Source organism: Canis lupus, chromosome 15 (assembly GCF_003254725.2).
Source record: "Canis lupus dingo isolate Sandy chromosome 15, ASM325472v2, whole genome shotgun sequence".
Lineage (NCBI taxonomy): Eukaryota > Metazoa > Chordata > Mammalia > Carnivora > Canidae > Canis > Canis lupus.
In genome coordinates, this window is record NC_064257.1 from 3,539,576 (window position 1) to 3,564,031 (window position 24,456).

The following is a 24,456-nucleotide window of genomic DNA, read 5'->3' on the forward strand; positions in this document are numbered from 1 at the left end:
ACCAGTTCCCCAGAAGTGAGAAGTCAACTCTATATAACAACTTCTCAATGTTACAACCCACGCAGAAGACTCTTGAAATAGTACTTCCCTGCTAATAATGAGTTTGGCAGGACTAGCCCACAGGATTAGAAGAAAGATTCAAGCAGGCCAGTAGCCATACAACAGGTGTGCATCTCTGTAAACAGCCTAGTGTGTAGTACTCAAGCAGCTGCTTTACAATTGGGGCAGTCATAGTTGGTGGCCATTGCCAGCACCTCCCAAGGCAACGACCCTGAGTTAAATTAGTTCTGGGAACTGGAAGTAGCAAGTCAAGGAAGGAACAGACTGGGAACTTTTGCGTCTGGAACCACTAGCAACTTTCCTTCTGGTCCAGGCTATCACAGGCAGTTACAAGTACCATGCTTCCAGATACTGTTTTTTGGGCACTTAATAAATTTACTGAAGGCAGATATTTAATCCTCACAACAATCCTATGAAAGCAATTATTTTAATCTTTAGTTTGCAGATAAGAAAATGAGGCACTGCAAGGTTATTAGATAACTTGTCTAAGATCACAATACAAGTGAGTTCAGAATCAAATCAAGTTCTGAATCTAAGTCTTGTGCTATTACTACTGCCTCCACCATCAGATCCAGAAGAGCATGAAGGATAGATGATACAGTTGAGCTGCATCATACACAGGAGTTATAATGTCCCATGTCTAGGAAATAAGGCAAATCTTACACATCGCCGAAGTGACCCTTGCAAAAAAAACCCTAAAAAGAGCTCCTAAAAGAATTCCTTTTTTGAAGCCTTTAATCACAGAATGATGGTATTCTGAAATTAAATCATTCAAGTGTTTTGCCATTTAAAATACTTCTATTATTGTCAACTTTCTACCTCTCCTTGTTCATGTTCATTATCTTTATTTTCTATAAATGATTTTGTCTGTCCCTCTTGAGTCAGTATTACTTTCTGATCCTTATTTACTTCTTGAGCTTATCCATGGAGGATGTTGTTGAAGCAACTGCCAGTCACTTCCCTGCCTCCTAAATAATGCATTTTATTCTGTCTCAGTCAAGTAAGCTCTGCAAAAGCAGGTACTTCACCCATTCAGTGTCTAGTAACAGTTGCGGCAGTTCAATAAACATTTGCTGAATTAATAAATAAATTGGTAAATAGTAAGGAAATCCTTAAAATCCTCAACCTATGTGCCCCTCAATTTTAAAGACATGCACCAAGGATTTCAAATTCAGTTAGTCACATGCTCTAAGAGACAAAGAATTCAGAGCAAATGAGAGGAGACGTTTGGTTCACATCCCCTTTCTCACTATATTTGTTTAAATAATAGAACAACAGAATTTTGCACACTACTTAAAATATTATGTGTTGTTCCCCATCCCCCTTCTGTGTTCTGACCTAGAAAGTAGTTCAACTTGTACTAAGAACCTACCAAGTTCTAAGAACCTACCAGGTATCAGTTCTACAGAGACTGAAGGGAAAATCGTACTGGAATATGACACTTTGAGATACATGAATAATCTCTTTATTTAACAAAATCCAGGACAAGACTATTCAGAAGCAGATATGATGACAAAGGAAAAAGACTCTTTTGAGAACTTCTAATTTCTTCTATGAGATTCCTAGAGTCCCAGAGATGCTGATATTGAAGACAGACCTGGAGTCCAGCCAATTGCTAGACAGAGAAAAGACTACAAGCTGTTCCTTCCAGTATTCTCTTAATTGAAGGACAGGCAAGAAGCACTGAGCTGGGAAGTAATCCAGAAAAATCCAGTTCAGTCCCACCAAACATGGGAATTCTGACCTAAACAAGCACAGCAAGACAGAGGGAGAGTAGGAAGGGAAACGTAAAAGGCTTCTACTTACCAGAGTCGCAGCACGCCTCGGGCAGACAGAGAGAGAGCCTTACGGAGCAGCTCAGCCGCATCGCACACACAGTGTAAGCTTGGGGTTAGCGTCCAGCATGCGACTGTTTTTTGTTTTTGTTTTTGTTTTTTTTTTGCAAAAAAGAACCCCAAACAGGTCGTCCTCTTTTCCCTTTTGTGCATTTGTGCTTAAACTCCAAAGGGTTAGTGAAACTTGTAAGCAAGGATGTCAGTTAATTGGAACAATACTTCACATGAAACGCACAAACAATAACGGGGACACATCATGCTCAATGTAGTGGTGCTCAGCAGCTTGTCTTTCCTTTTGTTTTCTCCCCCTTTTTAACCTTTCAAAATGAGAACTGGGTGTTCTCAGCAAGCAATTGTTAAAACTTTTCACATACTCCCTTATATGGTGAAGCAATAAGCCACTAAGAAGTGGGCCACCTGACACAGAGAATGCTAAATCAGCACGTTCTTTTTGGAAATCTACTCTCAAATAAATCATGGCTGGTTCTGTCTTGTGGTCTTTACAACTCTAGCTCCCGATGTACCAATTTCATATCCAAGGACCAGAGTCAAAGCATGTTTTGTGTGAATATCATTTTGAGCATCATCTAGACCAAATCTGATTAACCACAAGACATTAAATTTTGACCTGCCCCACACAGGATGGCCATTGCTTCACAACATAGGAAATAAGCAGGCAAACACACATATATATCCCAGAGACACATGTATATAATATGGTAAGTTTACATATACACACAAGTATCCAGGAAGAACTCAGGACAACCAGGAGGAATTTGACAATTTCATATGGTCCAGGAAGTGAATATGAGTGGGAACTGGTAAAGAAGTCACATGATGGGATGACTATGGGTAAGGGGAACCAGCGTCTCAGTCAGTGCAGCTAATCTACCAGTTTGCTTGGAAAATGAACATTTCTCATTCATTTAGTAGATATGAAAAAAAGTATGGGGGAAGAGGACATGCCTTTTTCTTCCCAATATTCAGAACTCCTGGCTATCAACTTCTGGGACACAATGCCAATAAGGAATAATCCCACTGCCCTGTGATCACATATAATATAGGATTTATGTTCTCAACTGTGGTCTGCCACAAAATGGCAGACAACAGAAACGGTGAACCAGGATCTACAGCGTTGGTCATGAGTGCCTTCTAGTATTCTTGACTGACCAATACATCATGGAACCCCAGTAAAGAAACACAAGACAAATGGCTGCTATGGTGAGGTTAAAAATTAAGTCACATTGGTCATGGAAAGCTAGTGAACACGATTCTCAAACAGCAAAGCTGCTTTCATACCATTCAAAAGGTACCCTTCCCATTTGGAGAAAGAAAGTAAAAGTACCTTTTGTTCTGTCTGCTGGGCCAACTGGCTCTGAAGTTGCTGAAGCTGGTTTGCTGAACCATCACAAAGGTCATGGTAAGTCTTATTCAGGGCATTCAATTGCTCAGATATTTGTTCCTTCTCTTTTTCTGAGAGCCTGGAAGATGAAGCATTGAAGCTCTTTCAGAGAGAAATTTTTATCTTTTGCTTCAAAATCATGACTTCTCCACCTTGGATGGTATTCTTCTTTGTCACTGTTAACTATGGATGATCTGATCACTCTTCCATATTCATCTAGCTTATATTCCTATTTATCTCAAATCAAGTCATGATTCTTGGTGAGGTCTCCAATCCAAAGAGCCTATACTCCACTTTAATTGAATCCACACATAGCAAACTCAGATCTTGCCATCATCTAAAATTATTCTAATTCTAAACTTTTAAGCTTCAAGAATCTACTATCTGATAATAACTTCTGATTATAACCCTACCTTTCCAGTTGTCTTTCTTTACTCTTATGCCATTTCTCATTTCAAAATAAAATATTTTAAACAAAAGAGAAAATAAATGAAGTCTTATTTACCTACTACTCAACTATCCAGTTTTACTAAATTTTGACATTATACCAGATTTGCTTTAGATCTTTTTCTTATTTTAAAAAAGATTTATTTATTTGAGAGAGAGTAGGGGGGTGGGCAGAGGGAGAATCTCAAGCAGACCAGACCCACTGCTAATCATGGAACCTGAGGCAGGGCTCTGTCTGATGACCCTGAGCCAAAACCAAGAGTTGGACTCTCAACCAACTGAGCCAACCAAGTGCCCCAATTTTAGATCTTTTCCATAGAAATAAGATATTACAGATATATCCAAAGTCCAATGTACATGTGTCACCAACCCCATTCTTTTACCGTTCTCCCTAGAGGTGACCATGATCTTGAATCTGGTGAATTTCATGACTTTTTTCTTTTTTTTTTAAGACTTCTTTATCTCATTCAATACTGTTTCTGAGAATGAATCCTGTGATACATATTACAACTATCCATCACTTTACTGAGATTTCCAAAGCCTTCCTTACCTCCACTCCCCATTTTTTCTTAATCTATCAGTCCTCTCTATGATCTTCACATCTTCTTTTTAGAGTTCAAACCCCACAGTCCATCAGCACAATCAGGTCCCTGCTATTATCCTTGAACTCTATCCTTGCTAACTTATGAAACTCCTGCCCAGATCAACTGAACCACCGGACTTCTCTACTCCTGCCTACAGGGGAAGTACATCGTATGTGTGTGTTGGGGGTCCCTGTGGAGGGGATCCTACTGGTTCCCAGACTCTACTAGATCTCAGAGCTTCTTGACAACCCTTCTCAGAGGCCCCAGTCAATCCTAATTCCCTTGCCCTCAGCTCCCATAACTCACAGCAAATAACCACCCTGCCTATTTCAAGGAGAAAATGCAGACAGACCACTGTGCATGAATTCTCTCACCTTTTGTCTTTACTTCTGGCATATATACCTTCATCCACACCTTTCCTAATCTCCTTTTCCTCAAACCTCAGAGGAAAAGTTGTCTCAACTCTAGTCTAGGGTTGTACTTTCCACTCATTAATGAATTTTATCCTTTCCTGCATGTTCCAGAACCTCTTTTGGATTACTTCAATCTCTTTCTCCCTTTTGGTCCTTGAGATCCAGGCCATAAACACAGGTACATCTCTCTGATCTTTTAAGAAAACAAGTCATTTTTTTTTTTTTAAAGAGGATTCCACACCCTTGCAGAGCCCAATGAGGGGCTTGAACTCAATCCTGAGATCAAGACCTCAGTTGAGATCAAGAGTCAGATGATTAACTGAGTTAGTTAAGGAGCCCCAAAACAAGTCTTTCTTGATTATATATTCTACTTTCATTGTATACTGTATTATTTGTCCTTTCCTATGGCCAGGCTTCTTGAAAGAGTAGTCTCTTTTTCCCATCACTACCTTCTTCCCCTCCTGTGCTCCCTACTCCAGACCAAACTCAATCTGACATCATGCCCTCACTTTATACCAGTCACCAACTTGCCCAATTCAGAAACTTCTCAAGTCTCAATCTTTCTTGACTTTTGACCACTTTCTTTTTTTCTAGAATTCTGTTCTCTCTTGGGTTCTAAGGTATCACTCATAGTTTTCCCCATGCTTGTGTAAAACTTCCTTTACAGGCTGAGGAGCACCAACCAGGAAGCCCTTGAACCCTTGTAAGGTAATCCACTCATGCTTTCTTTCTACTATGCTGATGACTCAGATCTATATCACATTAGATTTCTCTCATTAATCCTAAATTTACAAACACAGTTACCCATTGGACAACTTTAGTGGAACTACGTAAGGCATAAATTAATGTATTAGGTACTTCCTAATACATGCTAAGTATTTCCACTCTGATGCCCTCTGAGCTCACATTCATAATATCTAAAACCAAAGCTGCCTTCTTCTCCCTCAATCCACACCTGCTTTTGTATTCTCTATCTTCATTAGTGGCATCACCATACACTCAGGGGCCTAAGCCAGAAACTTGGAAGTTGTAGTTGACAATTTTCATTTGTCACTAACACTGTAAATTCATCATCTTTAGTATCTTTTGAACCTGTGCCCTTCTCTACCTTCATCATTTCTCACCTGTATCATCACAACAGCCTCTTTACTGGTCTCTCAGGCCTCCACTCCGGCCTATGTTAATCTACTCTCTGTAAAACTGTCCTAGAAACCTTCATCAACAAAATCCAATCAAGTATAAGGCTTCTCCCCATAGCCAATAAGGTAAAATGTTAATTCTTCTCATGAACTATAAGGCTTTTCATAATCTGGCTCTTAAAGCCCTGAACTCTCCAGCCTGAAATCTCACCATAATCCTAAATTTTAGTCAGATAGATTCAGTCCCCTAGATGTGCCATAATCTCTCATCTAATACTCACTTATGACCATGCTTGGCCAAGAAGATCTGGGATGTTTTAATTGCCTCAGAGACTTGTTCCCTCTTGGTTGTCAGCTCCTCTGCCAGAACCTACATGACAGAAATAAGAGTATAGCTTCAGAACCCAAGAAATTAAAGGATCAAAATTATTTGAAATAATGCTTAAAAAAATCCTAGGGAAAATCCTATCTTAGTTCAATTATTATTATTATTTTTTAAATATTTTATTTCTTTATTCATGGATGACAGAGAGAGAGAGAGAGAGAGAGGCAGAGACACAGGCAGAGGGAGAAGCAAGCTCCATGCAGGGAGCCCGACATGGGACGTGATCCCAGGTCTCCAGGATCACGCCCTGAGCTGAAGGTGGCGCTAAACCGCTGAGCCACCAGGGCTGTCCAGTTCAGATTATTATTACCAATGAACTAACGAAAGTTGATTAAGAAGGTAGAAGTACAAATAAGATGATTTCTTAAGTTTCTTTAAGTCCTGGCAGTTAACATTTGTTGAGATAATCATTCCTGGGGTGGCCCATATGTGATTTGTTTTATTCCCACCTAATGTGTTATTATATATTATTCTACCCAACAAGAGACAGACAGATCTTCTACTCACCTGCTGATCTAAAATAGCTTTTTCAATGTCTGCTGATTCTTTGGTCTGGGATGAGGTAGCTTTGCTTTGTGTATTCCTTGCTAGAGTAGACACCCAGCCCAAAAGTTCTTTAACTTTCTCCACATGCTCCTGTTTTTCCTCTTCAACAACTTTCTAAAATAGGAATTAGAAAATCAGTATCTTGGTCAATGTCTTATTAAACTGGCCTAACATCTGATTTCCTAAAATAGAGACACGAAAGTCACCTAAGTCAGTAGGAAGCTAAAATAACCCCAAGATAAATATAATTTACCCAGCCAGAGCATTGTTCACAGGTGTAAAACTGTGTGATACTAGTAGCTAAATTCATCTTATCTAAGTTGGCACCTTTCCTTAAAAAAGCACATTTTTTTAATATATGAAGGACGTTCAATAATTATTTACTGATTTTTAAAAATCCTTTACATATAACACCTTATTTTCATGATTGCTAGATTTATAGGTAAAGAGAGTGAAGTCTACAGAGATTAAACGAGGTAGTTATTGACATAAAGAAGTTTTTTGCTAATTCACATAGACAAAAATTGATGTAAGTTAATATTTCCAACAATAGTTCTTTTATACAAGTGGGTGAACATGCAGAAACTTCCTTTGGAAAGACACAGTTTTTTAGAATTACAAAAAGATTCCATACACATTATAACAAATGCAAATAATCTGAAATGTGTAATATATGTCCCTCTAATCTCATTTCACAGAAATTTAGTGTACAGCTGACCTTTGAACAGCATGGGTTTGAATTGCCCAGCTCTACTTACACATCAATTTTTTTCGAGAAATACAGTATAGCGTTATAAATGTATTTTCCTCATGAAATTCTTAACACTTTATCTTATAATAAGAATACAATATATAATAAACCTATTACATTTTTTTAACAGTTTCATAGCATTCCATTATACAGAATTTGAATGTTTCCAATATTTCCCTTTAACAGATTATACTTTATTAAGGATCTTTGCTCACATCTCCTTTTTTCACACAATATTTCTATAATGAAGATACTTAGAGGTGGGAGTGTTGGACATAAGATAGTTAATCCTCATTATTCACAAATTCCCTATTTGTGAATTTGTGTACTCACTATATTTTATTTTTAACCCCAAAATCAATACCTGTGCCATAAGCACATTCTCAGATATACTCAACATTCCCAGCTGAGATAGAACAAGGGGACACTCTATCTTCTTGTTTCAGCTCTGATACAGCTCTCAACAAGTGTCCTTTTCACAATCTATTTAGTGCCATTTTTTCCCACAATTTTTGTTGGTGATTTTGCCATTTATTTATTTTTTTAAATATTTTTTATTTATTTATGATAGTCAGAGAGAGAGAGAGAGAGAGAGAGAGAGAGAGGCAGAGACACAGGCAGAGGGAGAAGCAGGCTCCATACACCGGAAGCCCGACGTGGGATTCGATCCCGGGACTCCAGGATCGCGCCCGGGGCCAAAGGCAGGCGCTAAACCGCTGTGCCACCCAGGGATCCCTTTTTTTTTTTTAATTTTTTTTTATTTATTTATGATAGTCACAGAATTTATGATAGTCACAGAGATTTTGCCATTTAAAAGGGACCCAAGCATAGTTCTGAAGTGTCTTGTGTTCCTAAGCAATGAAGGCTATGATGGGCCTTACAGAGAAAATGTATATTAAATAAACTTCATTCAGGTGTGAGTTATAGTGCACTTGGCCTGAATCAACAGTATATATTAAATAAAGTGTTTTTACACAAAAACACACGTAAAACAAGATTATATATTATTTGTGCTCTAAAAGGTGTGACCAGAGGCTTACAGGAATCTAACCCTGTATTTCCCACTAAGTGCAAGAGTCCAGTATTCCCTAATGTAGTATGCATAGTAATGTCACAGAACATGACTACTGTGAATAATGAGAATTGGCTGTAAATTTAAATTTTGATAGATGAGACACAGGATTTTTAATTCTATTTTCAAAATGATTTAGGACCCAACTGTCCTCACCTCTTCCTCCTCCAGTCGCCGGAGTGCATCACTGATATATTTTACATGCTGAGTGGTTAAGGTCACCAGTGCTGTATAGCGAGTCCTTAAGTCCATGAACTATGGTTCAAAAAAAAAAAAAAAACAGTTTAGATAAATTATCTGCCAGAAAGGTATATTTAAATAGTTGAAAATAAGAGGAAGTTTTCATGAAATCACATGCTCAACAGAAAGATAAGCTCTAAATCAAACTGTCAGGGCCCTGACAACAAATCTTTCCTTAAGGGAAAATAGTGGCATGTCCTTTCCCCACCCTTTCACCTCTTGCGTGATGGCATCTGAGGAGGAAAGCATTCGACGGCGCTTGCCAGGGGATTTCTGCTGTGATTCCACAAAGGCCTTGTATGTCATCAGTTGCAATTCATAGTCCTTGGGGAGGAAGAAATTTCACTACATTTACATAGGGCTTTACAGCTCACATAATTCATACAACAAAATCATAGCATTTCATTGCTGGAAGCATTTTGGTGATCATTTAAACCAGTGGTTAGCAAACTTTTCCCCTAAAGGGCCAGATGGAAACTATCAGCCCATATGATCTGTCATAGCTGATCAACTCTGCCATTGTAATTAAAAGAAGCTGTAGACAATCAGTAAATGAAAGGGTGTGCTGTGTTATGATAAAATGTCATGTATGTATGGACACTAAAAGTTGAAGTTCATAGAATTTTCATGTGTCATGAAGTACTATTCTTCCTTCAAAAAATTTTTTTAGCCATTTCTCATGGGCCATGCAAAAACAGATATCCAGGCTCAGTTTAGCCTGTGGGTCACAGTTTGGTGAGTCTTGAGTTTGCAGTTTGTTGTTTGCTGACCATCCTTTTCATCTCATCCACTGGGAAACTGAAGCTCAGAGACAGGAAGTGAGTTCCCCTGATTACTCAGTGGGTGAGACACAGAGTAATCCTAAACCAATGCTCTTCTATTGTCCCTGTACTATGCTGACACTCCCTCTGCAATTCTGAGTGTTGCCACTGGCCAGACCCTCTTCATATCTCATGGATGGGCACAAGAGCCTCTTACTACTCTCCTACTGTGCTCTCTTCACAATTTATTTTCTATCCTGCCACCGGAATAACTTTTCTAAAACACAAAGATGACCACTTCATTCCTCTGTTTGAAAGCTTTACAAAGATTAGAGCTTCTCAAATATCAACATGTACACAAATCATCTAGGGATCTTATTGAAATTGAGATTCTGATTTGGCAGGCTGAAGATTCTGTATTTCTGACAAGCTCCAAAATGATCCTGATGTTCCTGGTTCTAACATCTCATGGTAAGAAATAAGAACAGAAGGTAAAGTGAAGAGAATTGGACATAGTCTTTCATAGACTGAACTCAACCTCCCCTTCTTTTTCATAGTCACTGCTTCTTATGTACCATACACTTTCTAGTTATGCCAGCATTTTTGCTATTTCCTCATACAGTCGTTATATTTCCATTCTTCTGTGCCTTTGATTATGCAGTTCCTTTTGCCTAGAATGTCTTGTTTTCTGTTGTCTACTTAGAAAACTCTAGGCAGAAGGAAAACACACAATGAGTTCCTTAAGTAGTCTATAAAAAAAACAGTAGTAGTGGGGCGCCTGGGTGGCTCAGTTGGTTAAGTGTCTACTTTTGGCTCAGGTCATGATCCCACAGTCCTGGGATGGAGCCCCGCCTTGGGCTCCTTCCTGTTGCTCAGCAAGGGAGTCTGCTTCTCCCTCTCCATTTGCCCCTCCCCCTGCTCGTGCTTTCTCTCTCCTTCGTTCCCTCTCTCAAATAAATAAATGGAATCTTTAAAAATATAAAATTTAAAAAAATTTAAAAAACAATAGATGTAATAAAATGGTACTACTAATCAAAGAAGATGCTACCGTTTACTAAATGTATTTTAAGCTTGAGGAAATGTCCTATGTATACATTATCTCACATAATCTTTATAATCATTCAGTGAGGTAGTTACTGTTCCCATTTTGTAGACAGAGCAATAGATACCCTGAGAGGCTAAGACAGTTGCTCAAAGTCTTTAGCCTGGAAAATGGTGAAGCTAGGATTTGGACTAAATTCTTCATGTAAAATAAACAATTAATTAATTAACTAATTCTTCGTGTTATCAAGTCTTCTGTTATTAACTAAAGAAATGTATTCATTCAAAAAATATTTGTTGAGCATCTACTATGTACCTGTCATTGTTCTGAGTGCTATACATAGAGTGGAGAACAAGTTAGAAAAAACCTTGTTCGGGCAGCCCTGGTGGTGCAGCGGTTTCGCGCTGCCTGCAGCCTAGGGCATGTTCCTGGAGACCCAGGATCGAGTCCCACGTCAGGCTTCCTGCATGGAGCCTGCTTCTCCCTCTGTCTGTGTCTCTGCTCCGCCCACCCCCCCCCCCCCGAATAAATAAATAAATCTTAAAAAAAAAAAAAAAAAACACCTTGTTCCCTTGGAACTTATATTCTCATGGGAAGGAACATAATAAATATATAATAATCTCAGGTCATTTTTATTTAAAGATGTTATCAGAGAAATAGGGAGGGGGGACCAGATTATGCAGGGCCTCATAAAGCCATATATAGCTTTAGGATTTTATTATGAGTAGGATATGAAATTTTGGACAGTTTTTAGCAGGAAGAGTGACATGATCCAATTTACCATATTTCAGCTGTTGTAAGGTACACATTTCCCCCATATTTTAGTATCTCTAAAACTAGAATAAGTTTTACAGTCAAATGGTATTTGCATAATTGGCAGAGTTTCCTCTTTCTTGGTAGTGTATAAAATAACAGTATGGTTTATAATTGGTGACATCTGTGATTCAGTGACACCTAGTACGTTCTAAAAAGGTGAACCTGGCTACTGTGTGGGACAATAGTCTGTGGGGCAGGAGTAAAAGCAAAAGGTCAGCTCAGAGGTTATTAGAATAGTCTAAGAAGATTCCTTACTTAGATGCAAAGCAGAGAAATGGAGGGGCAGGTGGGTGGGTAACGAAAGATAGGTCAGTGATATACTGGAAGATGGAGACATGTTGTTCACAGACTGAACATAAAGTTTAGGCAAGGAGAAGAGGTAAGGATGACTCTCGGGTTTTTTGCTTCAGCAAGTAGGAAAATAGGACATGATTTCCTGAAATAGGCAAGACAATGAGAATTATATTTGAGAAGAAATCCAAAACATTCTGACATGGCAAATTTTAAAAACCTATGAATCACCCAAAGGGGTAACTCCTTGAATCAGGGCTGATGTCTGGTACCACTCTGAGCATTCCCATATGTAGGGCCATGAAGAGTACACATCTGCATTAATTGGAGGATGGGGCCAGCCTCTAGTAGAAGTGCTTATTTGTCTAGAAACAAAACCTACAGTGACGAGGAAGATCTTCCTACGCTGGAGATCATTTATGTTCCTCTGGGGATATGTAGAGTTACCTTTACAATAGTAGAGTATTGCTGGGAAAATTTTTGACATTGGTCCAGCTTTGTCTGATTCTTCTCGATTTCTGCAAACAGATCCTAGAAAACAAAGTATCACAACATTATCTTTCTCCCTATTGTCATCAAAACAGCCGAGCATTTACTATGCTCTAAGGCAGTTTCCAAATCTTAGCTACATCAGAATCACCTGTGAGGCTCAATAAAATACAGATCGCTGGGCCCCACACCTCCGGAGTTTCTGACTTGGTTGGTTTGGGTAGGTCTGAGAACTTGCATTTCTTAATGCTCCCAGGTGATGCTGATGCTACTAGTATGGAGTCCACACTTCAGAAACCACTGTTCTGCATATTTTACATGTGTCACTTCATTGAACCCTGACAACAATAACCTTATGAGTGAGGTAGGTTGAGCAAATAATGGACTAGATCCATTTTATTGACGAGGAAGTAGAATACTGAGAGGCTAAGTAATTTGGTCAAGGTCTCATAGTGAGTGAGTGAGCCAGGACTGGTATCTAAGCAATCCAATACCAGATTTCATACTCTAAACTATAATGCTAATCAAAACAAGCTAAAAAAAAAAAAAATCCCCCAAATACTAACAAGTGAAAACTTCAAACAAGTTTTGTCCATTCACATCTTTCCCAGTTTTAATGCCTCAGATTCCAATCCTAGTAAGATCAAAAGCAGTATCAAGAAACAAAATGAAAAAAAAAGAAAAAGAAAAAAAAATAAACAAAATGAAGAAAGACAATTTTAATTTGTCCATCTATGGTTATAATAGATGGTCACTACAACTCAGAACTGGAAAGGACCTTACAAGTCTTTCTGGCCTAAATGCAAAGCCAAAACCAGCATCATCTTGAAATCATTCTGCTTGAAGAAGAGGCTCAGAATGTCCTACCACTTGGGGGAAGCTTAATAGCTAGTTTATCATCTTCTTTTATGATGAACTAAACCCTCCCCACTCCCCTCTCACCTACCCCCACCCCCCTCCAGCCAACTATTACCACAAGAGTGCTACACCCACCGTCTGTTGGCTGAGCTGCTCTGACAGCACTCTGCTATCCTCTGCCTGGCCTGGCTTCATCATTTCCTGCTGGGCAGTGGTCTCCTCAATCCATCTGATGAGAGTTCCATGACAGGCTCTATAATCTCCAAGAACTTCCTGGATACTTTCTAGCTCAGATTGGCTGGAGGAGCAAAGGGAAAGAAACTGCCATCAGATACCTGGGTACAAACAATAAAATAAATGGAGCCATTCTTTCTCAGCCCTTTCCTCCAGTTGGGCTTGATCACAGAGGATACATCTTTATTTTGGTAGAACAGCAGTGCAATGCTGAAAACTATGCTTGTACCCAGTACCCTGTGGGGTAAAAGGGAATAGAAACCAGTTGTATATGCTAGCCCTGGATACTGCCTTGGAGCCTGGCATCCCATGATGATCCTTATCAAATTTTTACTTACCAAGGATCACCAGGGTTGCCAGTAAGGCAGTGCTGACTATACCTTCTGTTTCCTGATGACAGAGTACCCCAATTAGGACTGAGGAGGTGCTATAATTTCTTTGCAAAAGGTGGGTGAAAATAGTAATGATTTTCTATTAATTTCAGTAACAAGTTTCTTATATCACTTTTGTTAGTCTAACTAGACTTGGGATAGTAATTCAGTTATAGATAATCAATCCAAACTTATGAGTTCTAGCAACTCATATATAGGCAACTATATATAGGCAACCTTCTATATTTGCCTAGCCTCAGAAAGGTCATTTTTTATCTTTCCTATTCAAATCAGACATCAGAAGAAGGACTTCAAGTTACAAATATAAAAACCACTGACTAGCAAATGAAAGGAAAAGCAAGAAATTCTGCAAAACTTCACTATGAAAAATGGCTCATAGTTCGATTCATTGTCATCATGGCTTTACTAGGTAAAAACTGGTACAGGAGAAGCATTCCTAACAGAACCATCACTGCTGACTTAAAAGCAAGCCTCAGATCTGCTTTGGGGTTGGTGGTCCCAATTTTCTATCATTTCTCTTATCTAGAGGGCATACTGTCATTCAATTTGTACCCTTCTCTATCACTTCCTACCTTTAAATAAGGAACATATAGATATAATTCAATTTCTGTTTAAAACCTAGTCCCTGAAAAGGAAGGAAAAAAAGGGGGAGGCCACCACTCACCGGGTCTCCAGCTGAACAATAACCCGATGCCAACGTTCCTGCAGCTGGGAACCTTTTTCCTGATAGCGCTCCAAATCCAGGTTTCGCTCTGGGGTCAGACGACTCAGCTGCTCTGCCACTACCTTAGCCTTGGCAATTTCCTCATCCAGGACTGAAAACACTGAATTCTTGTCCTTCACGTCACTAAGCCAGTGCTATATAAACACAAGTACAGCAACAGGTTAAATATGTTTCATGCTAAAAAGGATTCAGACTAAGGTGGAAAACAAGGCCATTGTCTATAGCTGACTCCACATTATATTTGGAATTCACAAGCTAGACCCTAGAATGTTTGTGCTAGAAACACCTTCATAGCGTTCATGCACATGGGAAGGCCAAGGACAGGTGGGTACAGAGGAGTGTGCAAAGAACTAGTGTTTGAAACCTGGCTCTCCCACTTACAAGCTATGAAACCAAGATAAGTTGTTTAGCCAATCTGAATCTCAGTCTGCTCATCTGTGAATCGGAGATGAAAATCTCTTCCCTATCCACTCACAATTTTGTGAGAATCAATGAGATAATAGCTAAATGATTTACAAATTTAACAGTATAGCCATTGATTATATCTGATTTAGATATGATTTTACTGGGGACAAAAGGGAGAAAATAAATAGAAAGGTATAGCCCTTTATTTTCCCTTTCCAGCCAGACATACTTCTCAGTCCCAACTTCTTTGAATCCATATTAAAATATATTAGATATGATAGTCCACCTAGTTCAAATGCAAATTTAAATCACTGTCATGACATCTAAAATTTGTTCTCTGCCAACCAAAGCAATGGACACGTTAAGTCAAGCTCCTGTAAAACTCAGAGCAACCAACCCGTAAGGTAGACCGATGGGACTCCAGAGCTGAGAGATCTGCTGGTACTGCTTCTTCTTGACTCAGCTTGATTTCATAACCTTTGACCAAGAGTTCAGCATCCTGGATGCTACGCACTATAACATCGATTGTCTTTAGCCTATGAGGGTAAAATCACCTTCGTTAATACACACAGTTTTAAGAGCGGAGTCACAGACTTAGAGTGTAATAGAGAGGTTCACAAAATGTAACTGCTAAAAGTCGGTTTTCCCATTACTAGATGATGTCAGGGTTTCATAAAAACAGGAAACTATGATATATGTGTTGCCAATTTAAGCCAATTCAAAATAAAGTTCTTGGTGATTCTGGGACATGCACACATGTAGTGAACTCTCGGGAAAAACAGCATGAGGCCAGAAACACACTCACCACTATGAAGAGTCTAAGATTTGTGACCCCTCAAGGTCATGGTGGATAGGGGGAAAGCCTTCAAAGACTATACTTAGTTTAACAACAACAAAAAAATTTTTATTCTTTAGTATTCCTTCCCCGCCCCCAGAGGTATCTAATCAAACAGAAATGAGGTATGAAATAGTCCTAATACTGCAAATCCAACTCCCCCTCTGTATCACTCACATTTGTTCACTGCATCCCATGAATCCCATGTTGCCTGGAACTAAAGACAAGGTCTCTTTTCATGAGTACATGCTGTTCAAGATATGCGTCCTCTCTGGATTATTCATGAAACAATCCAGGCACTCTCCCTTCTCATCCCAGTGAAAATATTGCCTTTTGGATCCAAATCCTCAGCTTACTCACTTATTCAGATAGACAGTGGAGAGACCATACACATGGTCCATTTTCTCTACCAGCAGATTGAGTTCTGAGCGCAGAGTTGGGACACTCGAACCAGATGGAGACTGATGAAGAAAGCTGTTGCATTTCATGGAAATGGCATCAAACTCTGACCTCAGTTGCTGCAAATCCTCTTGGGTGCGCTGTTAGGAACAACATACACAACAAAGATGGAGATAGAATGGAACAATGAAGTTAGAAAGAAGTTCTTGTTTACTTTTAAATTTTTTTAAAGATTTTATTTATTTATTTATTTATTCATTCATTCATTCATTCATTCATTCATTCATTTGAGACATAGAGAGGCAGAGACATAGACAGAGGGAGCAGCAGGCTCCTCACAGAGAGCCCAATATGGGACTCGATCTCTGGACCCGGGATCACATCTTGAGCCAAAGGCAGACACTCAACTGCTGAGCCACCCAGGCATCCCAAAGTTCTTGTTTATAATAGCAAATACTGTAAACAGCCTAAATGCTCACATATAAAAGAGTAGTTGAATAAACTACAGAACAGCACCAAAGGGGGAAGACAAGAAGAACATACAAGTATTTCTTAAACACAGTATTTGGACTATAGGCTAAAGACAAAAAGAATCATAAATAAATGTTGAACCCCATTTGGTAGGTTTGTCTTCTTTTGAATACCATGAGTCAGCAATTCTCAAACTGCTTATCTCTATATGCTAAAACTGAGCGGTAAGTAAATTTACTGCAGGTAATACAAAGTAGGTTTTCAGTCTTGGGGAAGGGAGTTACAAATATGAAAAGAAGGTTAGAATGAACCCTGTGGTACTGGTTTGGAACCAAATGAAGACAGCTGCGTATAAATTCATAGTTATGTCTGTGTGTCTGTGTGTGTGTGTGTGTGTGTGCATGTGTGCACACACGTGAGAAAGAGACAGAGCTGGATAAATATACTGCTATCAGTATTTCACCTTTGTGACACATTCCTATGAACATAATTACACATACATATACACACATGTAGAAATGTATAGAAATGTTTGCATAACATAGGTGTGTTTTTGGATGTGTGTACACATGTGTGTTATAAGTATGTACTTTTCTAGTTCTGTCGGCTGAGCAGGCCTAGAAACAATGACATGCCAACAATAATGAGCACACCCAGCACCCAGATCTTGGTTTCCAAATAGTATTCTCCACCTAAAGAAAGCAGGACTCCTTGGAGAAATGGCTGATTACATGGGTGGGGCTGGCAAAGGCAAGATGGGCTTGGAATATCTTGTTGAGAAATAAGAAAGCACTCAAAAAATGGTGGGGACATGTTAAAATGATAAAGATGACACTTGAAGGGGCTCCCAACAGCTAAATTTGGGAAATTCTGAACATCAAAATAAAGACAATAACAACTTACAACCTTACATAACATAAGAATCCAAAGTCCAGGGACACCTGGGTGGCTCAGCAGTTGAGTGCCTGCCTTTGGCTCAGGGCATGATCCCAGAGTCCTGGGATTGAGTCCCACATCAGCCTCCCTGCATGGAGCCTGCTTCTCCTTCTGCCTATGTCTCTGCCTCTCTCTCTCTCTCAAGAATAAATAAATAAAATCTTAAAAAAAAAAAAAAAGAATCTAAAGTCCATACTGACATAAAGAAAGGAGGGAGGGAAGCAAGCTCTTCCATTTTGAAATAGAATAGAAATTTTAAACTGTAAAAGGAATAACAGAATTTAAAAATCACCTTTTGGCAACAGTCATACCAGTTAATTCAGTCAAGAATCAACAGGAGATGCTAAAACTAGTTGGTGAAAGTGTGATAGAAGACAGGATATTTACATAGTCTCAAAGTATCTCTCCACAATATGCTTAGTAATTACAAAGGGGAAAAGAGCAACAAGTGGTATGAGTTATTACCAGTAATGGGACAAATGAACAGAACATTACATGCATCCTGATTATCTAACATGCTGAGGACACAAAATCATTCCTGTGGTATTCTGCCAAAAACATGTAACCTATATCTAATCATGGAGAAGCCTCAGATAAATATTAATAAAGGAACACTCTACAAAATAAATGACTTGTACCCTTCACAGATGTAGAAGCATAAAATATAATGAAAAATTGAGAAAATATTTCAGGTTAAGGAAATTTAAAGAGGCACAGAAACTAAACGCAATGTGTGGTAAGTACTGGACTAAATTGTGTACTAAAAATATCCTTTGGTGTGTGTTGGTGGGGAACCATACTCAAAAAAGGTATTATTAGGTCAACTGATGAAATTTTAATAAAGTCTTGGGTAACAGCATTATATCAATGTTCATTTCCTGATTTTAATCATTGTCCTCGGTTACATAAGAGATTACCCTTGGGGCGCCTGGGTGATTCAGTTAAATGACTCCTGATTTCGGCTCAGGTCATGATCTCCCGGTTGTGATATTGAGCTCCACATAAAGCTCCACACTCTGTGGGGGACTCTACTTGAGATTCTTTCTCTCTCTCTCTCTCTCTCTCTCTCTCTCTCTCTTCCCCTCTGTCCCTCCCCCTAGCTCGAGCATGCAAGTTCTCTCTCTTTCTCTCAAATAAGTAAGTAAATAAATCTTTTAAAAAAGAAAGAGACCACCCTTCATTTTTGGAAATGCACGCTAAAGTATTTAGGGATAAAGGAGCATCACATACAGAACTTACTCTCAAGAAAAAATTATTATGATGTACATATGTAGAAAAAAATAATAAAGCAAAGAGAAAAAAATGTCAACATTTGTCGGATCTAGGTGAAGGCTATAGGAGAAGAAAAATTTTTCCATATACTGAAAGTACTTCAAAATAAAAAGTTAATTTAAAAAGAAAGGCCCTCAATAGGATCCAACAGTACATTAAGAAAATTATTCACCATGACCAAGTAGGATTTATCCCTGGGACACAAGGCTGGTTCAACACCCGTAAAACAATCAATGTGATTCATCATATCAACAAGAGAAAAAACAAGAACCATATGATCCTCTCATTGGATGCAGAGAAAGCATTTGACAAAATACAGCATCCATTCCTGATCAAAACTCTTCAGAGTGTAGGGATAGAGGGAACATTCCTCGACATCTTAAAAGCCATCTATGAAAAGCCCACAGCAAATATCATTCTCAATGGGGAAGCACTGGGAGCCTTTCCCCTAAGATCAGGAACAAGACAGGGATGTCCACTCTCACCACTGCTATTCAACATAGTACTGGAAGTCCTAGCCTCAGCAATCAGACAACAAAAAGACATTAAAGGCATTCAAATTGGCAAAGAAGAAGTCAAACTCTCCCTCTTCGCCGATGACATGATACTCTACATAGAAAACCCAAAAGTCTCCACCCCAAGATTGCTAGAACTCATACAGCAATTCGGTAGCGTGGCAGGATACAAAATCAATGCCCAGAAGTCAGTGGCATTTCTATACACAAACAATGAGACTGAAGAAAGAGAAATTAAGGAGTCAATCCCATTTACAATTGCACCCAAAAGCATAAGATACCTAGGAATAAACCTCACCAAAGATGTAAAGGATCTATACCCTCAAAACTATAGAACACTTCTGAAAGAAATTGAGGAAGACACAAAGAGATGGAAAAATATTCCATGCTCATGGATTGGCAGAATTAATATTGTGAAAATGTCAATGTTACCCAGGGCAATATACACGTTTAATGCAATCCCTATCAAAATACCATGGACTTTCTTCAGAGAGTTAGAACAAATTATTTTAAGATTTGTGTGGAATCAGAAAAGACCCCGAATAGCCAGGGGAATTTTAAAAAAGAAAACCATATCTGGGGGCATCACAATGCCAGATTTCAGGTTGTACTACAAAGCTGTGGTCATCAAGACAGTGTGGTACTGGCACAAAAACAGACACATAGATCAGTGGAACAGAATAGAGAATCCAGAAGTGGACCCTGAACTTTATGGGCAACTAATATTCGATAAAGGAGGAAAGACTATCCAATGGAAAGGCCCTTTAGAAGAGGAATATTAACATTTCTTAGAATGTTAGATTCTAACATTTCTAAGACAGATTTCTGATGAGACAGATTTCTGAGACAGATTTCTGATGACTACAGAAAACTAAAAAGTTTCAATATGAAAATTACAGGTTTATATGATATGCCTCATTTGGGTATTTAGATCCATCTTGGCCAATGGAATTATGCTGCCCTCTCATCCTCTTCTTCACACTTAGGAATAATTGAGAAAGGTAAGAAAAATTATTCCTCATATTTAGTCAATCCTTTCCATTCCTTTAAGTTCCCAGATCAAATCTACTATTCGTCACAGAGCTCTCTCCTACTCTAAATTTCTAAGGACTTTGTCTTAGTCTCTACACGTGGAGTACAAGGCCAAAATATTTGCTTTTACTTCGAAAATACTCCCCTAAAAACAAAACAAAAAAACAAAAACAAAAACAAAAATACTCCCCTACATTTTGATGGCATTTCACTTTTTCAAGAAACCCATTATATGTATACATCCAAAGTTTTTTGGAAGTTAAGTGATACAGTTTGGACTCATGTATTACCACCATTTTATAAGGAAGGAAACTAAGAATGAGAATTAACTTGCTAAAAGTGTGCATCAGAGCCTAGAATAGAATGAGTCCTTAATATTTTTTGCATCCTATGGCTGATGGTAACCATGTCATAAAAAGTGACACATGCACAGAAGGGATAGAGCAGATAGTAGCATCTCTACTAAGCAGTCTTAAAATATGTAGCCCAAATGCAGTGCTGGAACAATTTGCCAATCTGTTTGCCTTCCCAACTGTAGAAAACTAATCAACATTCAGCAACACACTGGGAGCTGAAATCATGCTTTGCCATAGATAAAAGGCATTTATAGGCTGCAGGGAAGAATTCTTGAGTAGGAGGGCCATGAGTCTACTGCCTTATTTCTTCAGCTCCATATTGTCTTGCCATCCAATTTACTCTGAAAGCACTTACACTGCAGCTGGCACCCACCTTGTTCTCCAGGCTTACCTCTTGCTCTGCAATCCTTAATGCATTGTCCTGCCGGGCATCTTTGTCAGTCCTAGAACTGGCTGGAGACTGAATTCGTTTGACTAGCCGCTGTTCACACTCCTCTAGGCGTAGTCGGATATTCTTCAGCTCTGAAATGTACATCTTAGCCACAGTTTCCTCTTTGTCCTCTGTGAATGCACAAACACAGGTTACCATTAAGCACCACAACAGAGGTCAACAAACCTGAAAACAACAGATTCACCTTCAGACCTGATACAGCAGACCTGATACTCCACAAATGAAATTAAGGCCTTCTGTGGGGGGAACCTTCTACCTGGTCCTAATTCCCTGCATTGTATACTCATCTTTAAGGATCTAACTATGTTATTTCCACAAGAAAATGTGATTGGTTGATTAGCAATAATGACTGAAATATGGCCTCTTCATCCATGACCAGATTTTGAGAATTCATCTCTAAGTGTTTCCCTATCTCAACTTTTTAGCCACTCAAACAAACAGTAAAAAGGTGGTGCTTTCTAGTCTACATGAAGGGTCTAGCAGTACCCTTCAAGGCTCTCAATCACCATTACTCTCCCTCTTCCCAAAGCACATACCATTTTCTATGGACTTCATCAGGTGCTGGAAATGGGTTTTACAAGCCTCCACCTCCTCTTCTAAGCGCAAACGATCAGCTACTGAGAAGAGCAGAGAGTCACGGCTATCCTGCAGAAAGTCTTCATAGTGGGCTTGGAGGTTCTTCATAACCTGGTGACACTCCCCTGGCCCAGAGGATCGAAGCTAAAGAGAAAGCAGGGGAAAAAATGGAAGAAATTTCAATAGAATGGGAACATAATACTTTATCTACTTCTTTTTATATTTAACATATATACAAATCAGGTGCGCACATCATAATTGCAAACATGTTGATTTTTCAGAAATAGAACTTATCTGTGTAGTCAGCATTCGGATCAAGGAACAATATTATCAGCACCTCAAAAGCACCCATTGTGCCCTCTTGAACAGAACCCTTTATAATAGTTAATTCACCATTATTGCTCTACTACATACACACTTACACAAGAGCTGCTTGTCCTGCAGAGTGAGAAGAAGCCTACAACCTTTGGTTGGCCAAGAAGACTAAAGATGTTATTCATTTCCATGAGGAATTTCCTTAAACACTCAGGCTGCTGTTTTTAGTATCTAGGACCCCCTAATCCTGAAATACTATTCCCAACTCCACTTTACATCTTTGGGATGGTGGGAGTGTCACAGCAATGAAAAAAAGTTCCTTCTGAACAAAGTTTGCCAATAGCATATGAGCTGGAGGTAAGGCTTTCACAATTACCTTTTCCAGGTTCCAGGTCTTTACAAGGTCAAGGTCCCTCCTCAGATAGTTCCAGGAGATAAGGCTTTTGGTGTTAACATGTAGCTGATGCCAAAGGGCCATCACTTTTTGATAAGACTGCTCCACCCTAAAAATAACAGAGAACCTGGCTGTAGCTTTTCTAAATTTGAGCTCCACATTAGAGACCTTCCAAGGGAAAAAATGTGATTGCCTTAGCAGAACTGGGTTTATATGCTGAGCAGAGAAAGGCAGGGATCAAATACTTTAACAAGGTAACCTTTAAAGCAAAAGTAATTGAGATATTCAAACAATCTGGATTTATTACTGTATTATGTCTCTGATATCAGCAGTCTTATAAATGTGACCTATATACAATACAACCATGAGAAGTTAGAAGATATACCCATGAAGAGAAGAAATAGAGAAAAGTAGAAATAAATAACGCCATCTAGAATCATTGAAAAATGACAATATCAATGCTTAAAAAGTGCATTATTGGGCACCTGGGTGGCTCAGTGGTTGTCTGTCTACCTTTGGCTCAGGGCATGATCCCGGGGTCCTGAGATCAAGTTCTACATCAGGCCTCCCTGCAGGGAGCCTGCTTCTCCCTCTGCCTATGTCTTTGCATCTCTGTGTTTCTCATGAATAGATAGATAAAATCTTAAAGGGGGAGGGGGTATTGCTATGGTCCATATAGTCACAAAACTGCTAAGATGTTTGAAAGTTAAAAGCAACTTAAAAAGTCAACTGGCATGTTAAAAATAAAAAACAAGACTACATTATGAAGGACTGGAGAAAATTTTTTTCTAAGGTATCCATGCTTCATTCAATCTTAACTTCTTGACGCCCTCCAGACTCACAAATACACAGACATATTCAACACACACATACCTTGAATTCCTTCAAGTTGAGGAATATGAGATATAAAAAAAAAGTATGGAAAACTAGAAGCCACTACTTCAGTTAAATATGTGACCTTATTAAACCCACTAGTTTATCTTCTTTTTCTCCAAAAATTCCACTAAAATTTCAATGATGTCAAAATCTATAGTTGAAAATAGCAGACTCTGGAAAGCAGAACTCTGGAGTGGGGGAGGTAACTGCTAACTTTTATTACAAGCTTCGTGGTGTAATTCAGCTTTTAAAAATATGTTTGTATATTATGTTAATAAAATGCAGAATATAAAATTAACTACAAAAATCAATCTTCTGGGATCCCTGGGTGGCGCAGCGGTTTGGCGCCTGCCTTTGGCCCAGGGCGCGATTCTGGAGACCCGGGATCGAATCCCACATCGGGCTCCCGGTGCATGGAGCCTGCTTCTCCCTCTGCCTGTGTCTCTGCCTCTCTCTCTCTCTCTGTAACTATCATAAATAAATAAAAATTAAAAAAAAAAATCAATCTTCTGAGAGTGAACTGTTTATAATCAAGAATGAACACTGAATATATCTTAATTGAACGTAAGCATTTACTGAAAACCAACAATGTAGCTGCCAGTGCAAGACTCGGTATCTAGGAGGTCTTTCCCAGAAGAAACTTTAAAATTTGGTTGCTCTGTTTAAGAACACGAATGCAGATTCATCCCTCCCTCAAGTTCACTCAAGGCCAAGCAGCACAGGTTGCAGTACAGAATGGTAGCTGAGCAAAGTTACCTGCTGGCCATCTCAATGGCATCCTTATTGGGTGAGGGGATGAGGAAACAGACCGATGGCACCATTGCCTCATTCCCTGTGGGGCTGATCACTTTCCACTTGGTCCGCTGAGAATTATCTTCCAACACGCACTCATCATTCTTGCAAATGGTGATCTGGAGAGACAAACTCACAAGTTTTTGCTAATGGATAAACCAACAACTCACTATGATAGGGTGCCTGATTCCACGGCTATGAAATTCTTAAGAAAAAAAAAAAAAACATTTTTGAGATTTGCCATCACTTAATGAGGGTCCCTGATTTTGATAAAAAGATAATCTTATAAATACACAATACAGGAAAGGTTGTGACATCAAATAAGTCAAGGAAGCAAGTGTTTGTTAAAT

At 39.0% G+C, this 24,456-nt stretch overlaps 1 protein-coding gene across 1 annotated transcript in view; it reads right to left on the minus strand.

The window, feature by feature from the left end:
• The window catches only part of MACF1 (microtubule actin crosslinking factor 1), a 233,078-nt gene that overhangs the window by 125,641 nt on the left and 82,981 nt on the right, over window positions 1-24,456 (minus strand). The window contains 14 exon segments of the mRNA XM_049093947.1: window positions 3,241-3,376; window positions 6,162-6,250; window positions 6,773-6,925; window positions 8,791-8,889; window positions 9,091-9,198; window positions 12,232-12,315; window positions 13,267-13,429; window positions 14,422-14,615; window positions 15,284-15,422; window positions 16,082-16,260; window positions 21,094-21,263; window positions 21,690-21,873; window positions 22,421-22,547; window positions 24,071-24,225. Coding sequence (XP_048949904.1) covers window positions 3,241-3,376; window positions 6,162-6,250; window positions 6,773-6,925; window positions 8,791-8,889; window positions 9,091-9,198; window positions 12,232-12,315; window positions 13,267-13,429; window positions 14,422-14,615; window positions 15,284-15,422; window positions 16,082-16,260; window positions 21,094-21,263; window positions 21,690-21,873; window positions 22,421-22,547; window positions 24,071-24,225 — 1,980 coding nt within the window.